Source organism: Cavia porcellus, unplaced genomic scaffold (genome assembly GCF_034190915.1).
Source record: "Cavia porcellus strain 051 isolate PalLab524CR breed Dunkin Hartley unplaced genomic scaffold, mCavPor4.1 scaffold_31, whole genome shotgun sequence".
Classification (NCBI taxonomy): Eukaryota; Metazoa; Chordata; class Mammalia; order Rodentia; family Caviidae; genus Cavia; species Cavia porcellus.
In genome coordinates, this window is record NW_026947514.1 from 12,938,552 (window position 1) to 12,960,103 (window position 21,552).

Consider the following 21,552-nt stretch of genomic DNA (forward strand, 5'->3'; position numbering starts at 1 on the left):
AAGCCACAGGGTCATGGAGGGGAGGGAAGATGGAGCTGCATGTGGGAGCACTGCAAAGCTGGAGAAGCTCCCATGAAGGATGGCAATGGTGTCCTCGAGTTTCATTGGAATAGGAGTGGGGCTGCCCAGTGGCCGGCTTCATTCTTAAATGCAGTTTCCAGAGTCTGCCTCCCTGGTCCAGCCAGGACCTTTTTATCCTGAACCACTGGCAGATTCTGAGCATGGCAGCCAGAATGCCATTGCTAAAACGCAGGCCAGATAACAACACTCTTGGGTGATCCCCCCTGCATAGATGACCCCCCATCTAAACAGGGCAAAAGCCACAAGGCCTAACAACGACTGCAAGTCCTACTCGCTCCAGTTTGAGCTCATCATTCCCGCTCCTGGACTCTTACTTTGGCCCCTCTGGCCTCTGCTGTTCCTCTAACTCACCAAATATGCTCAACCTCAAGGAGGCCACCCCTGACCATCCCATTTACAATTACAACCTCCCACCCCCTCAACTTGAAGTCTTCCTCGTCGAAGCCAGCAGTTTCTTCCAGTAGCCTTTAAACTTTCTAATTTGCTACCATATTTTGCTTCATTGTTCATCCCCTAGAGTGGGATGTAGGCTCCATCAGACTTTGTCGTTTTGGCTCCGGGCGCATCCCTAGCTCCAGTGCCTTGGGTGGGTGCGGTGGTTGCTGATCATTACACAGCTGCTGAATAACTACACAGCTGCTGAATAACTGCACAGCCAGAGAAGACGCGCTTCAGACACCTGCCCGGGCTCGGCTACTGGGCCGGGCCAGGGAAACCCACTGATGACTGCCATGTCCTCAGAGGGCAAGGGCTGGGTCGGAGCCCCGGGTTGTCTCTGCCCAGCTCAGCTCAGACAGGCGCTGGGGCGGGGAGTGGAGGAGTCCCCGCCCTCCCCCGCCCGGATGGGGGCCGAAGCTGCGGGGCAGAGGGCGCCTGACCCGGGCACGGGCCAGCACAGGCCCGGGGGCCGCAGGCGGCTGGGACGGCGGAGTCGCCCCCGCAGGCCCCAGGCCTCCCAGCGCTGCGGGCCGGTGACCTTCCCGGGTCGGTGGCCCGCGCCGTGCTGTTGCTGGGGGCGGGGAGTCGCAGCCTCCGGCGGCCGCCGCTCCGGACCCGTCGCTGGCGTCCCGCGCAGCCCCCGCCCGCTCCCCACGCCTCCAGCCTCGCTTCTCCCGGGGCCTCGGCTCGGCCGCGTCTCGCCCGGCCCCGGCCCCGGCCCCGGCCCCGCTGCGGCTCCGGCCCTGGCCGGCAGGGGCCGCTCCTCGCGGCGCCCGGGGCCCAGCCGCGCCCGCCGCCCGCCTCCCCGCCCTTCGCGGCCGGCGCTCCCGTTACGCCGCGAGCCCGTGCCCGAGCCGCGGCGGCGGCGGCGGGAGGTGGCGAGGGGCGGCGGCGGCGGCGGGCGCGGGGCCTGCGGGGCCTGCGGGGCCTTGCGGGGCCTGGGGCTGCGCGCCAGCCGGCCGGGCCGCCATGGCGACCAGGAAGGGGGGCTCGCGGCTGGAGACGGAGATCGAACGCTGCCGCTCCGAGTGCCAGTGGGAGCGGATCCCCGAGCTCGTCAAGCAGCTGTCGGCCAAGCTCATCGCCAACGGTACGCGCGGCCTCGGCGGGCGGCTCCGGGGCGCGGGGCGCAGGCCGGCTGTGCGCGGCCCGGGCCCGCGGGGAGCCCGAGGTCCCCGCAGCCGCGCAGGGTGGGGTCCCGGGGCGAGGGTCGCGCGGGCGTCCCGGAGTCCGGGCGCACAGGGCTGGTGTCGTGTCTGTGGCGTCCGCGGTCAGGGGCTCCAGGAGTCGCCGTGTCCCGGGATCCAGGAGGCCAGCGCCGGCCTTGGGCTGCTGAGAAGTTGGAGGCGATGTCGGGGGGCGCCCTCAGTACAAGAGTGTGAGCGTATAGGGGTCCAGCAGAGTGTGTGTGTGGGGTGCTCAGGGTCCTGCGAGCCGGGCTGTTGTAAACATATGGTGTTCAGGGCCCTGGGTGGAAGGAAGCTCAGACCTGGAGTGTAAAGAGGGTGGTGGTGGCAGGTTGGGGTGCAAGTCCTGGGGTTCAGACAGTGGGACGTTGAGCTGCAGAGTTGGAAAGGTCAAGGTTGAGAACACCGCGGGAACAGAGTCAGGAGAAAGGATAATGTGGAGAGAAGGGAGAATGTGTTGAAGATGTTGGGAATGGAGTTGAGCGGGCGAGGGAGACACTCGGTACCCCGAGGAGCAGGGGATTGGAGTAGGAGCCCCGGGCCTGGAGCTGATCCACGACCCCGTTGTCTGAGTTGGCTCTTCCAACCAGTCGAATCCAAATTGCAGCTGAAATCCCACTCCAGAGCGCAGCTCCACGTGGCCTTATTTGTTTTGGAAGCAAGTATTGTTAATGTTTGCTTGTCTTTCAGTACCCGCCAAAACCACAGGCACCAAGAGACTGGCAGGAGGGGAGAGGCTTTGGTGCTGCCTCCTCTTAGGAGGTTCTCAAAGCTGCGTGAGGTCATGCCCACCGAACAAATGAATGAATGAAAGAAATGCACTGCTCATTCCAGAAAGGACCCACCTACCTGCCTACTCTTTTCAACTTCCTAACCTCAAACTCCTCAGAGATGGAGAATGATGTGACATATTCTCTTCAAGGAGGGTTTGTGTCATTTATGGCATTAGTGCCTTGAAATAAGAACTTGGTTCTCACATCTTCAGCTATGGGATCTTGCTCTGGGCAGGTTTCTTTCATTCTTTTTTTCTTTTTATTAGTACACATTTGCCATACATAATGATCACATTCATCATGGGAGATTTGCACCTGGACATAATATATCTTAATTCTTTTTTTCTCCCTTTCCCCTCCCTTCAACTTCTCTTGCTGTCCCCATTAACAGAAACTTTGTTTCAATTTTTTTCTCCCTTTCTTTGTGTTTTTCTTCCTTTCTTTGTTTTTTAAAAATCTTTTTTCCATTCCTTCTCTTCCTCCTCCCTTGTTCCTCTTCCCATTTGAACATGCTCTTCCTACTTCCCAATCTATATCCTCCATTTGTTCCTTATTTACCCTTTTTGAGAAACAGTACAATATTTAACTTGTGTTTCTGATGTATCTCAATTAAATTATGGTTTCTAGATACATCCATTTGCCTAAAAATGTCCCAAGTTTATCCTTCTTTATGGCAGAGTAGTACTCCACTGCATATAAATACCACATGTTCTCTATCCATTGAGGGGCATCTGGGCTGTTTCCAAGGTTTGGCTGTTATAAATTGTGCCACTATAGATATGAGTATGCATATATCACTGCGGTGATGCTTTTAACTAAGGTACCTAGCAGGGGCACAGCTGAGTCAAATGAAACCTCTAGTTTTAATTTTTTGAGGAATCTCCACACTGATTTCCACTGGTCTGCAACATGTGTTTGATTTTCCCCACAGCTCTGCTGCTTGTTATTAGTTGATTCCTTGATGACCTCCATTCTTCCTGGGGTGGGATAAAATCTCAGTGTTGTCTTTATGACTGGTGATGTTGAACATTTTTTCATGTATTTACTCTTTGTACTTCCTCACTTGAGACAAGTCTATTCATTTCAGGTGTCCATTTTTTGCACTGGATCTTTCAATTTGGGAGGGTCTGACTTTTTTTTTTGAATTCTTTATACAGTGTATTTTAGATATTAGTCCTTTGTCCTAAGAACAACTGGCATTCTGTGGCATTTTTCCCCCATTCTGTGAATTGTCTCCTCACTCTGTTAGTGGTTTCGTTTGCTGTGCAAAAGCTTTTTAATTTGCTATGATCCCATTTGTTCATTCTTTGTAGTATTCTATGCAGCTGGAGTTTTGGTTAAAAGTTCTTTGCCTACACCTGTGTCTTTAAGAGTCTTACCTATTCTATCTTCTAGTAGATTGTTTCTGTTTTAATATTTAGATCTTTTATCTATTTGGATTTTAGTCTGGTGCATGGTGAGCGATATGGTTCTAGTTTAATCTTCAGCCTGTGGAAAGCCAGTTTGCCCAGCATCATTTGTTAAAGTGGCTATTTTTCTTCCAGTGAAGTTCCTTTGCCCCTTTGTCAAAGATCAGGTGACTGAGTGTGCTTGGAGTTGTTTCTGCATCTTCTATTTGGTGCCATTTGTCCTTGGGTCTATTTTAATTGCTGGTACTGTACTGTTTTTATTTCGTAGCTTTGTAGTATAATTATAGTAAAATTGGGGATTGTGATGTCTTCTGCCATAGGCAGGTATTTTCTTGGGTAGCTTTGGGGCCTTCCGTGGTGCCAGGGGCATGGAGGAAGTGCAGTCTTGCCTTGGCGGGGGTTGGTGGACAATGTTGATTTATCTCAGTTAAATCTGTATTTGAGGGAAGGTGTTTGTTCTTAGGGTTCCCAAGGCAGCTTGGCTTTGCCCTTCTTGGAAGGTTTACTACCTTGTGCTTGTTTCTGTCTGCTGTCCCCTCTCCCTCTTCTCCTCCTTTCTGCCATGCCCCCTCCCCTCCTTCCAACTCACTCTTCCTCTCCTGCTCTCCTCTCTCTCTTCTCCCTCTCCCTCTCTGTACTAGGGATTGAACCCAGGGCCTTCACACTGAACTAAACTCATAGCGCCTTTTTTAAACTTTGAGACAGGGTCTTGCTAAGTTGCCCGGACTTGGCTGGAACTTGCAACCCTCTTGCCTCAGCCTCCCTTAGTACTGGGATTCCTGGCAGGTACCACCACATCTGGCAGCATTTTCTCTTTTCCTCTTGGAGTTGGACTGTCCTGGGTCTGCTTTGTCCTTCCCAGCTACGTGGCATAATGACCTCTTTTGTGCAGGTTGATGTTGGGCTTAAATGGGTTCATTTGTGAGCCTTCTGTTTTATATTTTCCTTCCAAAATCTACTTGTTTTCTGCTCTCTTTGCCTCACTCATTCCGCCAATGTGTGTGTACCCACCTGTGCCAGTCACAGGACGGCGGTGAACAGCGCTGACCAAGCCTTACCCTCATGCACTGCTCTGCGCTGGGAGACATCTGATGAGCAGATATAGAAATAAACAAACAGGGTGGCATCAGACAGGGAGAAGTGATTATAAGAAAAGTGATTGAGAGTGGTGGGTGGGAGGGGGGGACTGGAGCTATGGTGGTCCTTGGAATGAGAGGGCAGATGGGCTTTTGGTGGCCTGGGATCATCCTTCTACCTGCACCGTCCCCACAAGGATCTGCTCTCTTCCCCGGACCTGATTCATGTGGCTAAGCAGCTCGTTGGGTGGCCAAGCAGGACATTGTGGTCCCTGTGTCCATGTGGGAGCTTGGTTTGGGGAAATTCGTGGTGGGGTGGGGGGTAAGGTTTTGTCGCAAAGACTCACATGATATGCTGCAGCTGTTCATGACCAAAGGTTACCCAGACTTGAAATGGTCCAAGAGATTGCTCAGGAAGCCACAAAATAAGGCAAAGCAAAAGATGAAACAAGACCAGAATTGTTGGGAGCCATGCTTTAGGGTTCAGAGAAGTGTTTGAAGGTGAGTCCTCCCTTTCTCTGTCTGATGGGGGTTCCCTGGGACTGGCAGTGGCTTCTTTCTGCCTTGGGGTGGAACGGCTCGTTTTTAGGTTCCCTTCAGAGCATTAGCACAAATTCAGGGCAGACTTGCTGAAGTTCCCAAGTGAAAGCATGTTTGCCATGCTGAGATAGTCACCTTGAAGGTGGGCACAGACAGAAAAGAGTGCAATCTTTGCCAGACAGGGGCTTCATTCCTGGCTCTCCTGTATCTTGACTGTATGACCTTGGTCAAATCACTTAACAACCCAGACTCAGTTTCTCATTTTAAACTTGAGGTCAGAAGCTTACCTTGGTCATCACTGAGCCTGACACTGCAGTCAGGCCTCTCATACCTTCATTCATTCAGTCACCCCACAGACTTGGAGTACTTGCTGAGTGCTGGTCACTGGGACGGCTCAGTGAAAAAGCGGACAGACACCCCTGCCCTCAGGAAGCCATGGTCTGTGTGGATGGGGCGGAGAGACCACAGTCTGCAAGATCACTAAGGGTACAGGTTGCCCTGGGGTGATGAGTCCTGAGGGGAAGAGTTCTGATGGGGAGGGAGCAGGCGTCTTGCAGGTGGGGTGCCAGGGATGACGGTACAGGGACTCCGAGCTGAAATGGTGAGCTGTGTTTCCTAGGGTGGCCTGAGCAAGCCCTCCTGGGAAGGCAGCTCTGAGCAAGACTGAAGAAGTTGCGAAGTGCATTCCAGGGATGGGATTCAAGGACAGAAAGCTGAGGTCCCAGAGCCTGTGGGCTTTGGCTGATCTCTGAGCGATGTGGGTGCCCTGGCAGGTTGCGAGCAGAGCACTCACCTGCTCTCCGTGCTCCTCCTGCACTTCGGGCTCCTCTGGAAAAGGACCCGGAAGCTCCTCCCCATCAGGGACTCTAAGCAGGGACACCTGCCCAGTGCACTGCTCCAGCCTGACTTCTGAGATAAAGCTGGCTGAGGTTTTGCCAAGAGATGGGTGAGGAAGGGAAGGGCAAATGCCAAGTCAGAATCAGAACCCAGAAGTCGGATTTCTGCCTCATACCCCACTGTAGTCACCATTTGATTTGCTCCATCTTAAAGACCAAAGTGCTACGATATAGCTGGCTCTGCACTGAGCCTAGGCCATCCTGCTAGTGAGTGTTCACATGGGCTTCAGGGGCTGGGAGAAAGTACCACCCAGGTCTCGGCTCTTGCTGTCTGAAGTGCAGTCTATGGACCCACTGTGAAGACACCACCTGGACATGTGAGGAATGCAGACACCCTGGCCCACCTCTGACCTCTGGAGTCCCAATCTGCATCTCAGCAAGGTGTCCAGGGGCTGTGTGGGCACAGGGAAACCTGAGGTGCCCTGGCCTAGAGCTGAGGTAGTTGTGGGGACACAGGGAGGAAGGTGAATTGCTGTGTATTGCCTTCTGGTTGGCTCTCAGGGGAGTCTTGGCCCCCAGGAGGATAGTCTCAATTGTCCTCTTTCTTTGGAATGTCACCCTGCAGCCCTGAAACGGCAAGGTTCACTGCTGTGTGTGAAGTACAGTCATTGAGCATCTGGACTCTTTGTAGCTGACTGGGTGACCTTGTGCAGGTTGCTTAACCTCTCTGAGCCTGCCTGCCTCCATGGTAAGGCAGGGTGATAGTACCTGCTCCATGTAGCTGGCGGTGCAGGTTCAGTGGGTTCAGACTTTGTATAAGCTGGTGTTCAGTCTCCCCAGCAGCTCTGTGTGACCCTGAGCAAGGCAGGCTAAGTCCTGGTGTTCACCTTATTATTTTTGTGGAATCCATGGGCTTGCGCATGCTAGGCAAGCACTCTACCCCTTAACTACCTCCTGACCCCGAGTTTAGGTCATTATCTTGGCTAGGAAAAAAGAGAGTGATTCCTTCATATTTCAGTGATGCAGACAGTGCCCCTGGGAGGCCCAGCCAGCCCTCTCCTCTAGGCAGTGCCGGCTTCTCTCCCTCCCAGCCTGTTGGCCTTCTTAGGTGAGCTCAGTTATGAAGCTCACTTAGAACAATTAGGCCCCAAATGGTAATTTCTCCCCTAAGGGATCATTGCCTGTCTGATTCCACAAGTCTGAGACATTTTAATCACCTCTTAGTGATGTGTCGGTAGGGAAAAGCTTGGCTACAAAATGTATTTAGATCATTAACTGCCAGTGAAGTTCTTGCCTCTGCCCGTAGCTGTGATTTCTGCTGTTTGAGGGAAGGGAGTAGGTGGCCTCATGGACCACCATGGACTGCCGAGCACAGACTGGGCTCCTGGATCACCCCTGCTCTTATCCATGCCTTGCAGTCTTTCCAAAGAGCGGAAGAGTCATTGGTGGCCTAAGGGTCCTCTTTGGAAAACAGGCTGAGGTGTAACTCAGAGTCTCTGCTATGACGTGGAAAATGGCTCTGCTGCTTAGGAATGGCTTCTTGGGATGTTCCTGGGACACTACAGATTCTGAGAGTCAGACTGTCCCCAGAAGGTGGGGAAGGACACCAGGGAACTGTCACTGGCTGTTGTAGAAAGAGTTTGCAAAGGAAAAGATTTAATGTAAGACACATAATTTATATGATTATTTTATAGTAGTAACCAAAGGGTCAGATGCAAAAGTACAGGAGATCTGTCCAAATGCTAGAGACGACAGGCTAGAGACATGATAGAGCATACCTTTCTCTCATTGCTGAGACAAAATACCTGACACCCAAAGTTAAAGGAGGAAAGGTTTATTTTGCTCACAGTTTGTAGAGGTTTCAGTTCATGATCAACTAGCTGCAAGGCAGGGTGATGTGGCAGAGGGGTAACAGTTCATGGTAGTGGAAGACTACAAAAGCAACAAGAGAAAAAGGGCAGAGCAAGCCTCTTTCCCTCCTTTATGTGCAGGCCGCCTCCCCTCTTCAGCAGTGTTGCACTTAGACCACTAAACTCTAGATTCAGCCACCTCTGAAAAGCCCCCTCCCCATCACTTGAGGCTTTTGGGGGGACATCCAGACAGAAACCATAACAGGACCCAGCTGAGGGCCTGAATCCCATGGCAATGTCCTCCACCAGACCACCTGGAGGCCTAGAGCTCACAACAATGTCTCACTTAGGTCTGTATCGAGGATCTGCCCTCGGAAGGCCCAAAGGTCAGTGGTGAAAGCTAGAAAGTCTGTGCCAGTTAGATAAAGGATCTGTGTCAGGAGGGATCTTCCAAGGAGCGACACTCAAAGTAAGGATCAGAGCTCCCCTCAAAAGAACCTGCAGCCGTCCTCAGTGACAGCGAGGACCTGAGCTCCTCCAGTGACAGCAGCTGAGTTCATAACAGGTAAACAAGTGTGACAAGCTTTTCCATCTTCCCTTCCAGTTCTGCTTTTGTGTTGTTGGCAACAACCCTTAGGTGGGCCTTCCACACCCAGCACCATGCTGAGTTCAGCTGGGTGTTACAAGTTGACCATTAGTTTACCCATCACACCGCCTCTCCATCTTGATCTTTCTAGGCCAAATGTGCTGCTGTCATATCTCTGTCCTGTTCTCTAATGAAGGACAGACTTCAGTGGTAGACCAGGGGCCTTAATTTTTGGATTGACGGCACTGAGCTAGGCATTGGAACTCATGGTCCTGGCAGTCAAGCAGTCAGAGGGGAAGGACCTTAACCTGTGGCCATGTTCAGTGGGGCTGGGACTGCCCAGCCCTTGGCCTGGCCTTGTGCTTGGAGGAATTTTCAAGCTTCCAGTTGGGAGGGAGGAGGATTCCCGACATTCATCTGCTTGGCGCAGCCAGGTCTTTCCAGCATGTCCGCCTGGCATCCGTTGGCCAGTCTGGACTCCTGGACCCCCTGCTTGTTTTCCATCTTCCCTCACGATATTCAGCTCTGGAATTCTTGCTACAGATCAGAAGATTATCCATCTGTCATGGTCTGGTTCAAGTTCCTCCCAGCTGCTCTTCCTTTGCAGGAAAGCCTGTTTGTCTTGTTAGAACCAGATAAGACCTTACAGATCCTGCTGTAGAACAGTATCCACATTGCTTTGGGGAACACTTTTTAGCACATGCCAGGGGGCCTGGCGGCAGGTGGACAGGTCACACACACTGCAGCAGTGACACTTCCCCTGAGGTCCTTTTGAAGAAATGTGAACAAACATTGAAACCCACTGAGATCCTGGTGATGAGGATACAGACCCAGGGAGGGCAGTGTCTTCTTTCAAACAGCAAGGCCCACTGTTGACAGTGACCTGGAGTTCATCCGCTTGAGTTTAAGATGGTTCCCCTACTTCTTAAGGGAACACTTACCATTGTGAAGTGCAATGGTAAAGTAGGACTACACATACCCAGAGCCCTCTTTTTGAGTTCCTTGGGGCCAAATGTGCTTCAGAATGCAGAAATTTCCAGAACGTGGTACATACAGTGCACATTGTATGACCCTATGTCAGTGTTTCTACATCAAAACACATCAAGAGTCATCACAAAAGGGATAAAGAGATTATAAACAGTGTCACATCAATTCATTTGAGCTGCCCAGTAAGCGAATAACAAGAAAACCCAACTTTTGGTTTTTTTAGAGTTTTGGATTCCAGAAATGGTTATTATTTGGTAGCGCTGGGGATCTACCCTAGGGCCTCACATATGTCAGACAAGTATTCTAACCCTGAGCTACATCCTCAGACCCTGAATTCCAGAAATTAATTTATTATTGTAAAGTGTATTAGTCATTTGTTGTTGTTGTTGTTATTGTTGAAGACAAAGTACCCAGCATATACAACTTACAGGGGGAAGGATTTATTTTGGCTCACAGTTCCAGTCCAAAGTCTGCCAAGGCAGAAACATGATGGCAGAGAGGCCTGGTGGGGGAAATGTACCCACTAATGGGGGTCAGAAGCAGAGAGAAGAGGAAAGAACCATTAAAAAAAGAAGGAGCTGGAGACAAGAATACACCTCTCCCAGGTCACATCTCAGTGACCTGCCCCCTCTGTCAGAGCCATCTTCTAACAGCAGGTTGGGCTATGAACTCATCGATGGATTAAGCAGCTGATGAAACCCCCATGATCCATTCACCTTCCGAAAGCTCCACCTCTGCACACATGAGCCTTTTGGGGGATAAACCGTAGGTGCAGTAATAGCACCAAACTTAAGGGGGTTTGTAAGACTCAATGAGGGAAACCCCATAATACCTAAATGTGTTTACTTTAGCACAGCGCCTGGTCAGAGTATGCTGTCACTGGGAAGCACGTGTTGTGCACTTCTGGGGGTGTTTTGTGTCATCTCCCAGCACCCCCAGTTCAGGGCTGTTTTCCTCCAGCTTTGAGGGCACTGAGAGCCATTGCTGGCTTTTCGTGCTCCCAGTCATGAGTTGGGCTCAGAGCACATTGGTGGCTGCTGTGTGGTCCTGGCCCACCCACAGACTTTCATGAGCCCAGGCCTTGAGCAGAGGGAACAGTGTAAGGAAGTAAGCGTGCGGGACTTCTGCAGTGGAGTGAGAGCTGAGTTATAAGTGATGCCTGTGTCCCGGAGAAGTGTCTCGCAAAGACTGTTGTTTACCTTTGGTGTTGGTGGGGTCTCACGAGTTGTGGCCAAGTAAAGGCTCCCTCTTTGTCAATTCGGCATTCTCTACCTCCTTCCATGTTCCTTCTCCTGGCCTGACTCTTAGGTTTGTTCTATGTCAGCCTTTCCAGCTGGGTGCTTTACCCAGGTGGACTCTGGCCCTAGTAATTTCACTTGCTTGCCTGTGACTGGTTGAGGCACTCAACATGTTGCTTAGTTCTAGACAGCAAACCATCAGGGGGCATTTGCTTGGTGGAGGCTTCTGTCATCCTTCTGAAGAGCAACATCTATGCTTAAAACGGAAGATGTGGCTCTCCTCTTGCTGAACTGCTGATGGCAACAGGTGTAGCGAAGCTCTGGTCTTCTGTGAGATAATATCTTCCTACCCTGAGGCCTTGTGGGGTGGGGTTTGGTTATTACTTGCCACTGAAGCCGTTTCAGCTGGCCCACCTCCTCACTCCCCCCCGACCCCTCATACCCCAGCTGCCTGGCCAGCTTGGCACTGAACGCTGGGGAATGAATGGCTTTTGCTCCTAGGTCCCTGTGCCCTTACCTAGGTGGATTCCCGCTCCTCTGAGTGACCTCATGCTTGGCAAATGGTGGAATATTCTAGGACTTTGACACCTTGAAAGCCAGTGTTTCCCATTTGAGGAACACAGGGAGGCGGGAGGTTTGCTGAGACCTCTCACTACTGTCCCCGTTGGCTACTACAATAAGCATGTCTGACACACACTTGAGATGGGTGCCTTGTGCAATGTGAAGGACAGTGCAAGCTGTGGGAAGCTTGATGGAGCAGCAGCAGCCCTGGGCACCCTGGGCTTTGCCTGTCTGTGCTCATCAAGTGTGACTAGGGGCGGAGATGCGGAACTATGCAGAGTAGACCTTTCGGGTTCTGCTGAAGACCTGATCAGGCCTAGAATCGTTATCTTCGTGCCCTTACCTTCCAAGTAATCCTGTGTACATCACTTAATCCTCTAAAACTATCATTTCCCCAACTTCATGCTGTTATATTAGGGCCACCAGGGAAGAACAGGCAGCATTCCTTGGCTTCTCCTGAATGCCAGATTCTGGACATGATCTCAGATAATTGTCACAGTAGCCAAATGAGGTCAGGGGTCGTAATTCTTGTTTAGGGGATGTGTAGACTAAGGGTAGGAGAAGTTAGTTGAGCTGGATTGCAGCCCGGCTCTGTAGTTCCATTATTCTTCTACTGCACTAATGTTTTTCAGAGCGGGTCCGATCAAAGCGTCACCAGACAGCTTGTCAGAATCCTGATTGCAGAGCCCTCCTAGATTTCCTGATACAGCAGGTCTGGGGCCTGTGTTCTTTACAAACCCAGGTGCCACCAATGTTGCTGGACTGGGACAGGCTGTGAGAACCATATAGATTTCCAGATGTCTCTTCTTCAGGTGGAGATTCTCCTGGCCCAAGGTAGTGGCTGGAAATCTGAAGTTTTAAACAGGCCTCTGCTGGAGCACGCTGGTGTGGGAACCCTGCTCTCAGTCACAGTGTTAGCATTCAGTGAGCGCCTACTCTTTGTGGGCAGAGCACCAGGTGTCGGAGAAGCATCAGACAACACAGAACCAGCAGGTCACTACCAGGGAGAACTTGCAATTCAGGACCGGCACGCAGCCTCCAGGCTGCAGCGTCACCTGCAGGCTTGTTAGCCACTCAGAGTCTCAAAGCTAGCCTAAGCATGTGCTTCAGGAGCTGTTAATGGGTTTGGGGTCAGGAAGCAGGATTAAGTCACAAGGAGCTCCAAGACCAGATTGTTGTTGCACAGGAAGTTCTGGGACCAGACTATACACATGGTTGTGGTAGTCTGAGAACAGTGACAGTGTCACTTGCAAAATGCAAAGGGTACAGCTGGGTTCCTGGAGGGCTGATGCCAGGGTGGGCTTAGGTGGCAGAGTAAGGCCTGGCAGAGCACCAGGAGGAGGAGGTTGCTTCGGGTGGTGGCATTGGCCTGAGGCTTTCCTGGCTTTAACACTGAAAGCCCTGAAACCCACAAACTCAGTCCTGAGCAAGTGGTGAGCCAGAGCCCCTTACCAGGCAGGTGGAGGCAGGGAAGGAGCAGGGGTGTGGGAGGAGGCGGTGGGCATCACCCTGCCAGGCCCGGGTTCAGATCCAGCTCCACTGCCTGTGTGGCCTTGGGTGTTTTGAGGAATGAATGAGATGATGCAGTTCCAGTGCTGGCAGGGGCTCCACGTCGGAGTAGTGTGTGTGGAAGGAAGGTGGAAAGCCTCAGATGCCTGGTTCTCTGTGGGGTGCTAAGGAGACGGCAAAGGGGTGACAGTAATAGTGTAGTGAGTGTCAGGCGTGTGGCGGGAGCTTCCTGTGGGTCCTGCGTTGCCACTGAGCTGGGAGCTGAAGACAAAGGCACTAAGCGGGTCCCAGAGCCAAGGCTTTGCCTGTGTCCAGCTGGTCGCCTGGCCCCCACCTCCTGGTGAGCTGGGTTCTGTGTGTATCAGAGGTACAGAGACCAAGGTGCCCGTCATTCCTGTGGGGCAGGGCTTCCTTGCTGGTTCTGTTCATTGTTGTGTTCAGGCACCAGGAACAGGACGCACAGTTGATGCCCAGTTATGCTGCCCTGGAGGAATATACTTGGATTCATTCACTCATCAAACATTTACTAACCTCCCACTGCATGCTGGCCACTGTCCTGAGGAGCCAGGATGACCTCTGAGACCTGCCCTCTTGCTCAAGTCCCGTATGAAGAAACCTAGTAGACAGACGATCAGGCTGAGGCTGCAGAGAACCCGAGGCCTAGTCCCGCATCTGCTACTGTTGATGGCGGTGTTAGGGTGACTGGTGGTGGCCCCTAGTGTCTGGGGCACTCAGTGAGTTCTGGCTGAGGGGATGCCAGTCAGGCTGCCTGAACTCCTGACTCTCCCTTCCTGTGGCTCTGAAGAGCTGCAGGGTGGACATGTGCTTTCCAAGCAGAGAGAGGTGTCAGGTCCCCCCATCGCCTTCTGTGTCCCTCTGCACATTCAGACTGCTTACCCGTGCTGTCCTTGCAGGTTGAAAACATAGTAAGAAACAGTGTTTTCTTGAAAGCTAGCCATATCCTAAGAGTGACCAGTGACAGGTGACCTGCTGGGGTGCTGGGGCCAGGTCCTGCAACAAATGGCACTTTCCCTCCATGGCCCACCAGGCCAAGAGAGTTTGCTCTGTATTGAATCTTTGTTTTTCCTCCCAGCACAGGGGTTGAACCCATGTCCCTCACTCTGCACTGTATCCCCAGCTCTTGTAAAAGTTTTTTATTTTGAGGTATGGTCTTGCTAAGCTGCTAAGTTACCTGGGTTGGACTCAAAGGTATGGTCTCTGTTCCCCAATGGACTGTGTTCCCAGAGCAAAGACCCTGGGCTTGGCCTGGACTCTTCAGGATTTGCTGTGAAGCCCCGTGGGTGTGGTCACCTTAGCTTGTGGGTCTCCTTCCGGAAAAACCTCTGGGCTGGGCTGATAAGATCCCTGCCACAGAGTCACTTCCTGCCCTCAGAAGGGACAGAGGGGCCAGGAGGACAGACCAGACCAAATCTAGGCTAGTGACCTTCAGATTACTTTTTCTTTTTATGCTGAGTTTCTCAAGGGAAAACGTGTGACTGTGTTCTGAGAGAGAGAGAGAGAGAATAAGTGTGTGAGAGTGTACAGTGTGTGAGCATGTGGGTGTGAGCGTGTAACAGTGTGTACACATCTGTTCTCCCATGCAGGGGAATGCTGTCCTCTGTCCCCTCCTGCACTGTCCTTGCAGCTTCTGTGCTGTGCAGCGATGTAGGGAGGAGGCTTTGGCATGAAGCCTGGACTCTGACTACCAAGATTTTCCCAGAACTTCAGTTCTGCCAACTTCTTTTAGGCTCCATTATCTTTGATTTTTTGCCATCTTTGCTTTTCAGTCAAAAGCTCCAAATGCCTAGGTCCTTGAACTGGGTCACAGTTTAAACAAAGACGGTGTAGAGAGGAGATGAGCAACTATAGCCCTGAGGTAGAGGCTGGAAGGCCTCGGTCAGCAGTGGTGGCCATTGCGTGTCCCACACCCAGGGGAGCTGAGTCTACTGAGATTGAGAACTTAGGTCCTATCTAAATGGGAGGTGCACGGTTGATTCATTCCAGAAATGTGTGTTGAGTCCTTCCTCAAGCGCTGGTGACAGAGCATGAGCGTGAGTGACAAGATGGGGTGAGAGCTAAGGAAATAGGTCCCAAGGACTTTGGCCTTCACTTTGGGGGAGGGACCACAAGTACACAGAGGGACAGCGAATCTGTTTTTAGTAGAGTGATGTCCTATCTCTTGCTGCTGAGTGCATGGCCCCAGCCTGGCTCACCCCGTCCACTGTCCACACTCCCTTTGTATAGCTAGAGAAGGCTGTGCACCCCGCCAGCCACACACAGCTGATGATCCACACCTTGGAGAGCTTCCTGCTCTGTGGTGGGCTTCCTCTTCCACCTTCCAGGCTTCCTCTCCTCTTCCTCTGAGGACACCCCCTCACTCCTACCTAGCTCAGGACCTGCTGTGCTTTTCACTGAGAAAGGAGAAGCAGCAGGATAAACTTGGTGCAACCCCTGTGAAGAACTAGAAACTAGAAATTTCATCTGACCCAGCTGTTTTAAGTGCCTCCCCGGAAGAGGTAGAGTCGTCATTCCACAGTGATCCGTGCATGCCTGTGTTTACATTGTAACGGCCCAACTCATCACAGATAAATCTAGGAAGCAACCTATGTGTCCGTCAGCGGATGACTGGATCAAGAAGATGCGGTATTTATTCACAGCGAAGTGCCGCTCTGCCACAAAGGATAAACCTGAGTCGTTTGTAGGAAAGTGGTCGCACCCAAAGATTATAGTGTTAAGTGAAATAAATCAGACATACAAGCTTAAATATGACATAACTTCTCTTAGGTGAGACATCCAAAGTATAAATAATTTTTTAAAAAGATAGACAATAGAAACAGGGAGATCTTTCTGCAAACAGGCAGGAATCTGGAGATGGATGGAGAGGGGAGAGGAGGGGGTAGGAGCTAAGCTGTGTCATGTATGTGCGGCGACCCCCCATGACGAATGCAATCAGCGCGTACCGCAAATATGCACTAAAACAAAATGAACTGCAAAGCAGCAGTGAAATCCCTGCTGTCCTGTGGTTGAACCGAGTTTCACCCTCCCTGCACCAGGCAGTGCCCTCGCCCTCTCCTTTCAGCACCACACTCAGGTGCCGCCTGCTGCCCCGTCGAGGCGCCCGTGAGCCCGTTGCAGCTTGCATCATGCCCGGCTCCCAGTTCCCACACAGGGCACCTCCTCTCCCTATTCCAGGGGGACCACCCAGTGTCAGGCCTCCTGCAGGGCTCCTCCATCAAAGCCTGCACTGTTGTCCTGATGTCCCTGCTCTTGCTTGCCTACCTGACCACTCCCTGTCTCCGGACGCACTGTCTGATCTTGGCTTCTGTCACAGCAGGGTCCCATGTCTGTGGCTGGGCCCCCCGTGCAAGTCAGAGGAGAGGTAAAGCATCTTGGATGGGGCTGAGGTTGAGGAACGGTCCCGGAAGTGAGCAGGCAGACCTGGACTTGGGTTCTCCACTTGGATACTGACTCTCATGGCACACTGAACTTGGCTTCATTCCTCCAGGCTTTGGTAGGGGGTGACCTGGTATGTCTGTCTCCCACTGCATTCTCTAGTTGAGGAGTCATCATTCTGCCCTCTCCACTTTTTTTTTTTTTCTTTTTCTTTTTTTTGTCTTTTTCCTTTTTATCGGTACCGGGGATCGAACTTATGACTGCCTGCTTGCAAGGCAGGCGCTTATGCCGCTGAGCTAAATCTCCAGCCCCGCCCTCTCCACTCTTAATCTGTCATTTATTAGTCTGTGGCTGCTGTAACAAATTATCACACATTTGCTGACTTAAAACAATGCAGATGTACTTTCTTAGCGTTTTGCAGATCAGAAGTGAGAAATGGGCCTCACTGGACCCAAATCAAGTGTTTGCAGGGCTGTTGTCCCCCTGGAGACTCCCAGGGCAAATCCGTGTCCCTGCCTTTCTGGGTGCTGGAGGCCAACCCTGTCACATGGCCCGTGACCCCTCCACCGAATTCTAAGCCAGCAGCACAGCCTCCGCTCCTGCCGTCACATCTGCTCCCTGAAGCTCATGATCTGGGGTCATCTCCTGCCTTCAGACCCTTAGTATAGTCATGCCTGCAAGGTCCCGTTGCACCAGTTCCAGGGACTAGAATGTCGTGTCTTTGAGGGCCATTATTCTGTCTGCTGCACCTCCAGTCCAGCCCCTTAGTAAGTCTTGATTGCTTTACTGCCAAACTCTGTCCTCAATCAGTCTATTGCCCCCTTCTGGTACCATTTCTCACCCTCACCCCTGACCAAGATGCAGTTACCTCTGCTTTGACGCCTGGTGTGGCCCTCTGACCATTTCCGTCTTTGCCTCTGTCCCTCCACCTGAGTCCACTCCATAAACAGCAGATAAGAGGAACTTTTAAAAACTTTAATCAGGTTCTGGTAATCCCAGCTACTCAGGAGGCTGAGACAGTGAGGATTGCCAAGTTTGAAGTTAGCATGGGTAATTTAGCAAGGGCCTTCCAGCCCCTATAAAAGTTTGGGGCTATAGCTAGGCCAGTGTGAAGGCCCCTGGCCACACAGTGTGAAGCAGCTGCCAGTATCACTGTCACTGTCACCCCCGTCTCCTTAAGTCTCTATTTTCTTACTCTCCTCTGGCTCTTTTCTGGTTGTCTGTCATTTCTGTCTGAGGTGGGAGCTTGCTGAGAGCAGAGGCCTCCCCTCACTGGTTCTCCTGCCAGTCCTGGTGCCCGCAGGCCTGACTCCATGCTGGTGAGACAACAGTGTGCAGGATGCTGCCAGGAACATGCCTGGCTCAGGCCAAGGGAGCTGGGAAGCTGCTCCAGGAAGCACCCAGGTTTTGGCAGGAGGAGGTGGGGAGTGTGTCCCGGCTCCCTCAGGTGAAACAGAGGTACAGCCTTGGCCGGATGCTGTGTCCTGGACCTGCACACGCAGCCCCGGGAAAGCGGGAGATGGACCCTCAGGAGTGATCGGAGCCTGGACACTCTTGGCTCTGAGATGATGGCCAAGGTCGTGTGAACCCCTCCGTGCCTGGTCAAGCCAGCACTCAAGATTCAGGGTGCACTGAAATCAGGTGGTTTATGTTTTATAGATAATAACAGAAATAAAAAGCAAATAATTAAAAAGAACAGTGGTGGTTCACCTATGGCATGTGTGCTGCAGGGGCCTATTTCTTATCCTTGAACACTCTGAAAGGTTAGCCATCACTGATACAGATGTTCCTCAACTGAGATGGGGGTCCTGATATACCCATTGTAAGCTGAAGATAGCATATGTTGAAAATGCATTTAGTACACTGAGCCTGTCTAACATAGCTTGGTCTGCATCTTAAACATTTGGAACACTTAGGTTAGCTGACAGTCGGACAGGAAGCCTACTCCTACAGGGTGACTGTGACTGCATGACTGCCTGAGAGCTGCATGGCCCAGCACCTAAGGGAGCCTCATAGCATGTATCAGTAGCCCAGGGAAAAAGAAAATTCAAAGTCTAAAGTATATCAAGTCTATCTCTTTTTTTTTTTTTTTTTTTTTTGCCTTTTTCGTTTTTATCGGTACCAGGGATCGAACTCATGACTGCCTGCTTGCAAGGCAGGCGCTTATGCCGCTGAGCTAAATCCCCAGCCCCCTATCTCACTTTTGTACCATCATAAAGTCAAAAAATCATAGGTTGGAAAATCAGGAACCTTTTGCAGTATGAAAAATAACCTTCTTCCTGTATTTTGGATCCTCTTGCCTGCTTCTACTGACATAGCTTCTTTTGGGACTTTTGTGGGGATTTTTTCTGATGTGTTCTGTAATCTACATCCATAAAAAATATGATATTAGTGGGGGGTTTTCTTTACATCGTTTCTAAATCTTGCTTTTTGCACCCTTCTGTCTTTGAGATTATTAGCTAGTGCTATATAAAAAACCAGCCCACAACTTTGCATCTTGGAACACCCACCTTCTATCATTTTTCATGGTTGTAGGCTCACTCACGCCTGGGCTTGCTCATGCATCCGTGGTCCGCTAGTGTTTAGCCCTGTGACTTTGCTGCTCCTGGCTGGGCTTGCTCATGTGACTGAGTCTTGGCTGAGACGGTGCCACTGTTCCACGTGACCCTTCCTCCTCCATTGGGTTGACCTACGTCAGGTCCACCATGGCCCACACACATCCTCGTGGTGGCCACAGAGCAAGAGGGAAGAGGAAGTGAGTATATCAGAGTTGCCTTACTGCTCAGAGCAAGTCCTGCAGCCAAGCCCAGGGTCAGTGCAGGGGGTCCCAAACCACATGGACTCAGGAAGTGTGAGGTTGCGGACTGTTAGTAGTCAGGCTAGCACAGGGTTGTGTTAAATCCCTTCTTTTTGTTTAATGGTTGCACCTATGTCCTCTTGTGTGGAACTCCTGAATTTGTGGAACAGGTTCCCTATCAAGGACTCAATAGGTCGTCCTCTATCCTTTTCCCTTAGGGATATTTGTAATCTCTATCTATGAATTTGTACTTGACAGTATATGTGTTCGCCAGGTGTGGTGGTGTACGCCTGTGATCTAGCACTCTCAGAAGCTGGGGCAGGAAGATTTTGAGCCCAGTCTGGGTAGCTTAGTGAGACACTGTTGCAAAAAAAAACAAACAAACCTGTGGATGTAGTTTAGGATGAAGGCCCTGGGTTTAATCCTTGGTACCACATAGGTACACACATGCACACAAAGTGCGTGTGTCTATGGGACAAGTTACTGGACCTGGAGTTTTGGGGGCAGATGATCCAGTTAAAGTGTTATATGGAAAGTGCTATAGTGAACCAGGCATGGTGGTGCACACCTGTAATCCCAGCACTCAGGAAGGTGAGGCAGGAATATTGAGACTGCTCAATTTAGTGAGACCCTGTCTCCAAAAAAAAAAGAAAAGAAAAGAAAAGAAAAAAATTGCTTAGTTGTCCCCTGGAGACACTCGTGTGGATTTCTGCCCTGACTGATGCTGTGATCATCCTGTCTGTGTTCCTAGCAGTACTCTTGGGGCTGGGGACAGGATAGGGCAATCACAAGTCCTGCAGATGCTGAGTTACCTACGAGAAGCCAAGCAAGTGAGGGATGTAGTCCACGTGAGACCTAAGAAATTGAGAAGCTGGCTAGATGCTGAAGGAATACTGCACACCCAGTTTCTATTGAATAGGGATTTATTTTTCCTCTTGGATCAGGAACGGTTTGAATAGACCTAAATGCCTCTGCTGACACTTGAACTGAGTGGTTTAAATTTTTGTGTTGGCATCAAGTACTCCCAGGAACAGAGAAGAAATTCTACCCCCCTACCTGATCAAAAGTCTACATGTGAGCCGCTAACCCTGCAAAGGGGACTGAGGAAGGCCAAGGCCACAACCTTCCCTTCCCTGGGGACTAGGTGCCCCCGCCATTGAGCTGTGCTAGCCACGAGGCTCATGGGATTGTTTTCAGAGCAGGACCAGAGCATGGGCCCCCTGGGGCTGATACGCTGTATTCTTCTCTTTTCTTCTCACTCATGATCTCTGTTCACTTTGGGCTTTGTCTCTGCATAAGACACCAGGGAACTGGTTCCTACAGCCCTGCTTAAATGCTGAAATGTAAAACCAGCCCTGGGCACCCAGGTTTCCCCTCACTCTGGTGCCCTGAAAGTTCTGGCAGATAGAGCAGGACAGGGACTCCAAAAGTACCTGTCCAACCCCTGCAGCAGAGGGGCCAAGTAGCTTGACTAGGTTCATACAGCTGGTTGGGAGAGGAGCCTGGCCACTCTGGCTGTGATGTTCCGGTGGTTGGTGCCTGGCATGCTGGAGACATGGTGCTGGGAGGCTGCCCGGGCTCAGGTCCAGCTCCAGGGTGACCAGCTCGTGTCCTTGGGTGGACCGCTGCACTTCTTGTGCTTGGTCTTTGTAAGGTGGAAGGAATAACAGTCCCAGTGTCCTAGTATTGTTTTCAGAACTCTTGGGATCATGTCAGTGCTTAGCAGGGTGCACAGCAGTTGAGGAGCTCAGGATGGCTAGGCTGTTAGTGACCATTTTCCAGGGTTCCTGTCTTCTGACCACTTTGCAGGCCCTCTGCTGTGATGCTGGGATTGTGTCTTATAGAGAGAGCTCTCTGGGAAACAGTAGATCCTCAATGAAAGAAAATATCAGTAGTAGTAGCTAATGTTTATCAGCAACTGCTTCATAATGTACTTATTGCATATATTATTTGCCTTCACACCAGCCAGTTAAGGAAACTAAGGCTCAGAGAGGTCAGATGTCTTGCCCAGTGGCAACAGCTGGTTAGCAAGGGAGCCAGGATTTAAGCTTCAGGCTGCCTGAGGCCAAAGCCCTGCTCCATGCTGTGCTGTGGGGCCTTCTCATTCTGCAGACCTCTTGCCCGCCTGGCCCACTTTGCAGGGCAGCTGCTCCTTATGCAGCTGGGAAAAGCCCAGTTGTGTTTCCTGTGTGGGTGGGCAAGCAGGGCACCTCCTTGGATCAGAAGGCTTTGTGTGAAGGATTCCAGTAGAAAGTCCCTGACCTGGTGTCACATGTAGAAGCTCTCCCGGC

The 21,552-nt window shown here is 51.5% G+C and overlaps 1 protein-coding gene across 4 annotated transcripts in view; it reads left to right on the forward strand.

Annotated features, from left to right (window-relative positions):
* The first annotated feature begins 1,400 nt into the window (after positions 1–1,400).
* The window catches only part of Ttc7b (tetratricopeptide repeat domain 7B), a 249,360-nt gene continuing 229,208 nt past the window's right edge, over positions 1,401–21,552 (forward strand). Inside the window, exon 1 of one of the 4 annotated variants that reach the window (XM_063240840.1) lies at positions 1,401–1,609. In XM_063240840.1, the coding sequence (XP_063096910.1) occupies positions 1,489–1,609 (121 nt within the window). In that variant the 5' untranslated portion in view covers positions 1,401–1,488. The remainder of the gene's footprint in view (positions 1,610–21,552) is intronic. The other 3 variants (XM_063240837.1, XM_063240838.1, XM_063240839.1) reach the window with 3 other exon arrangements.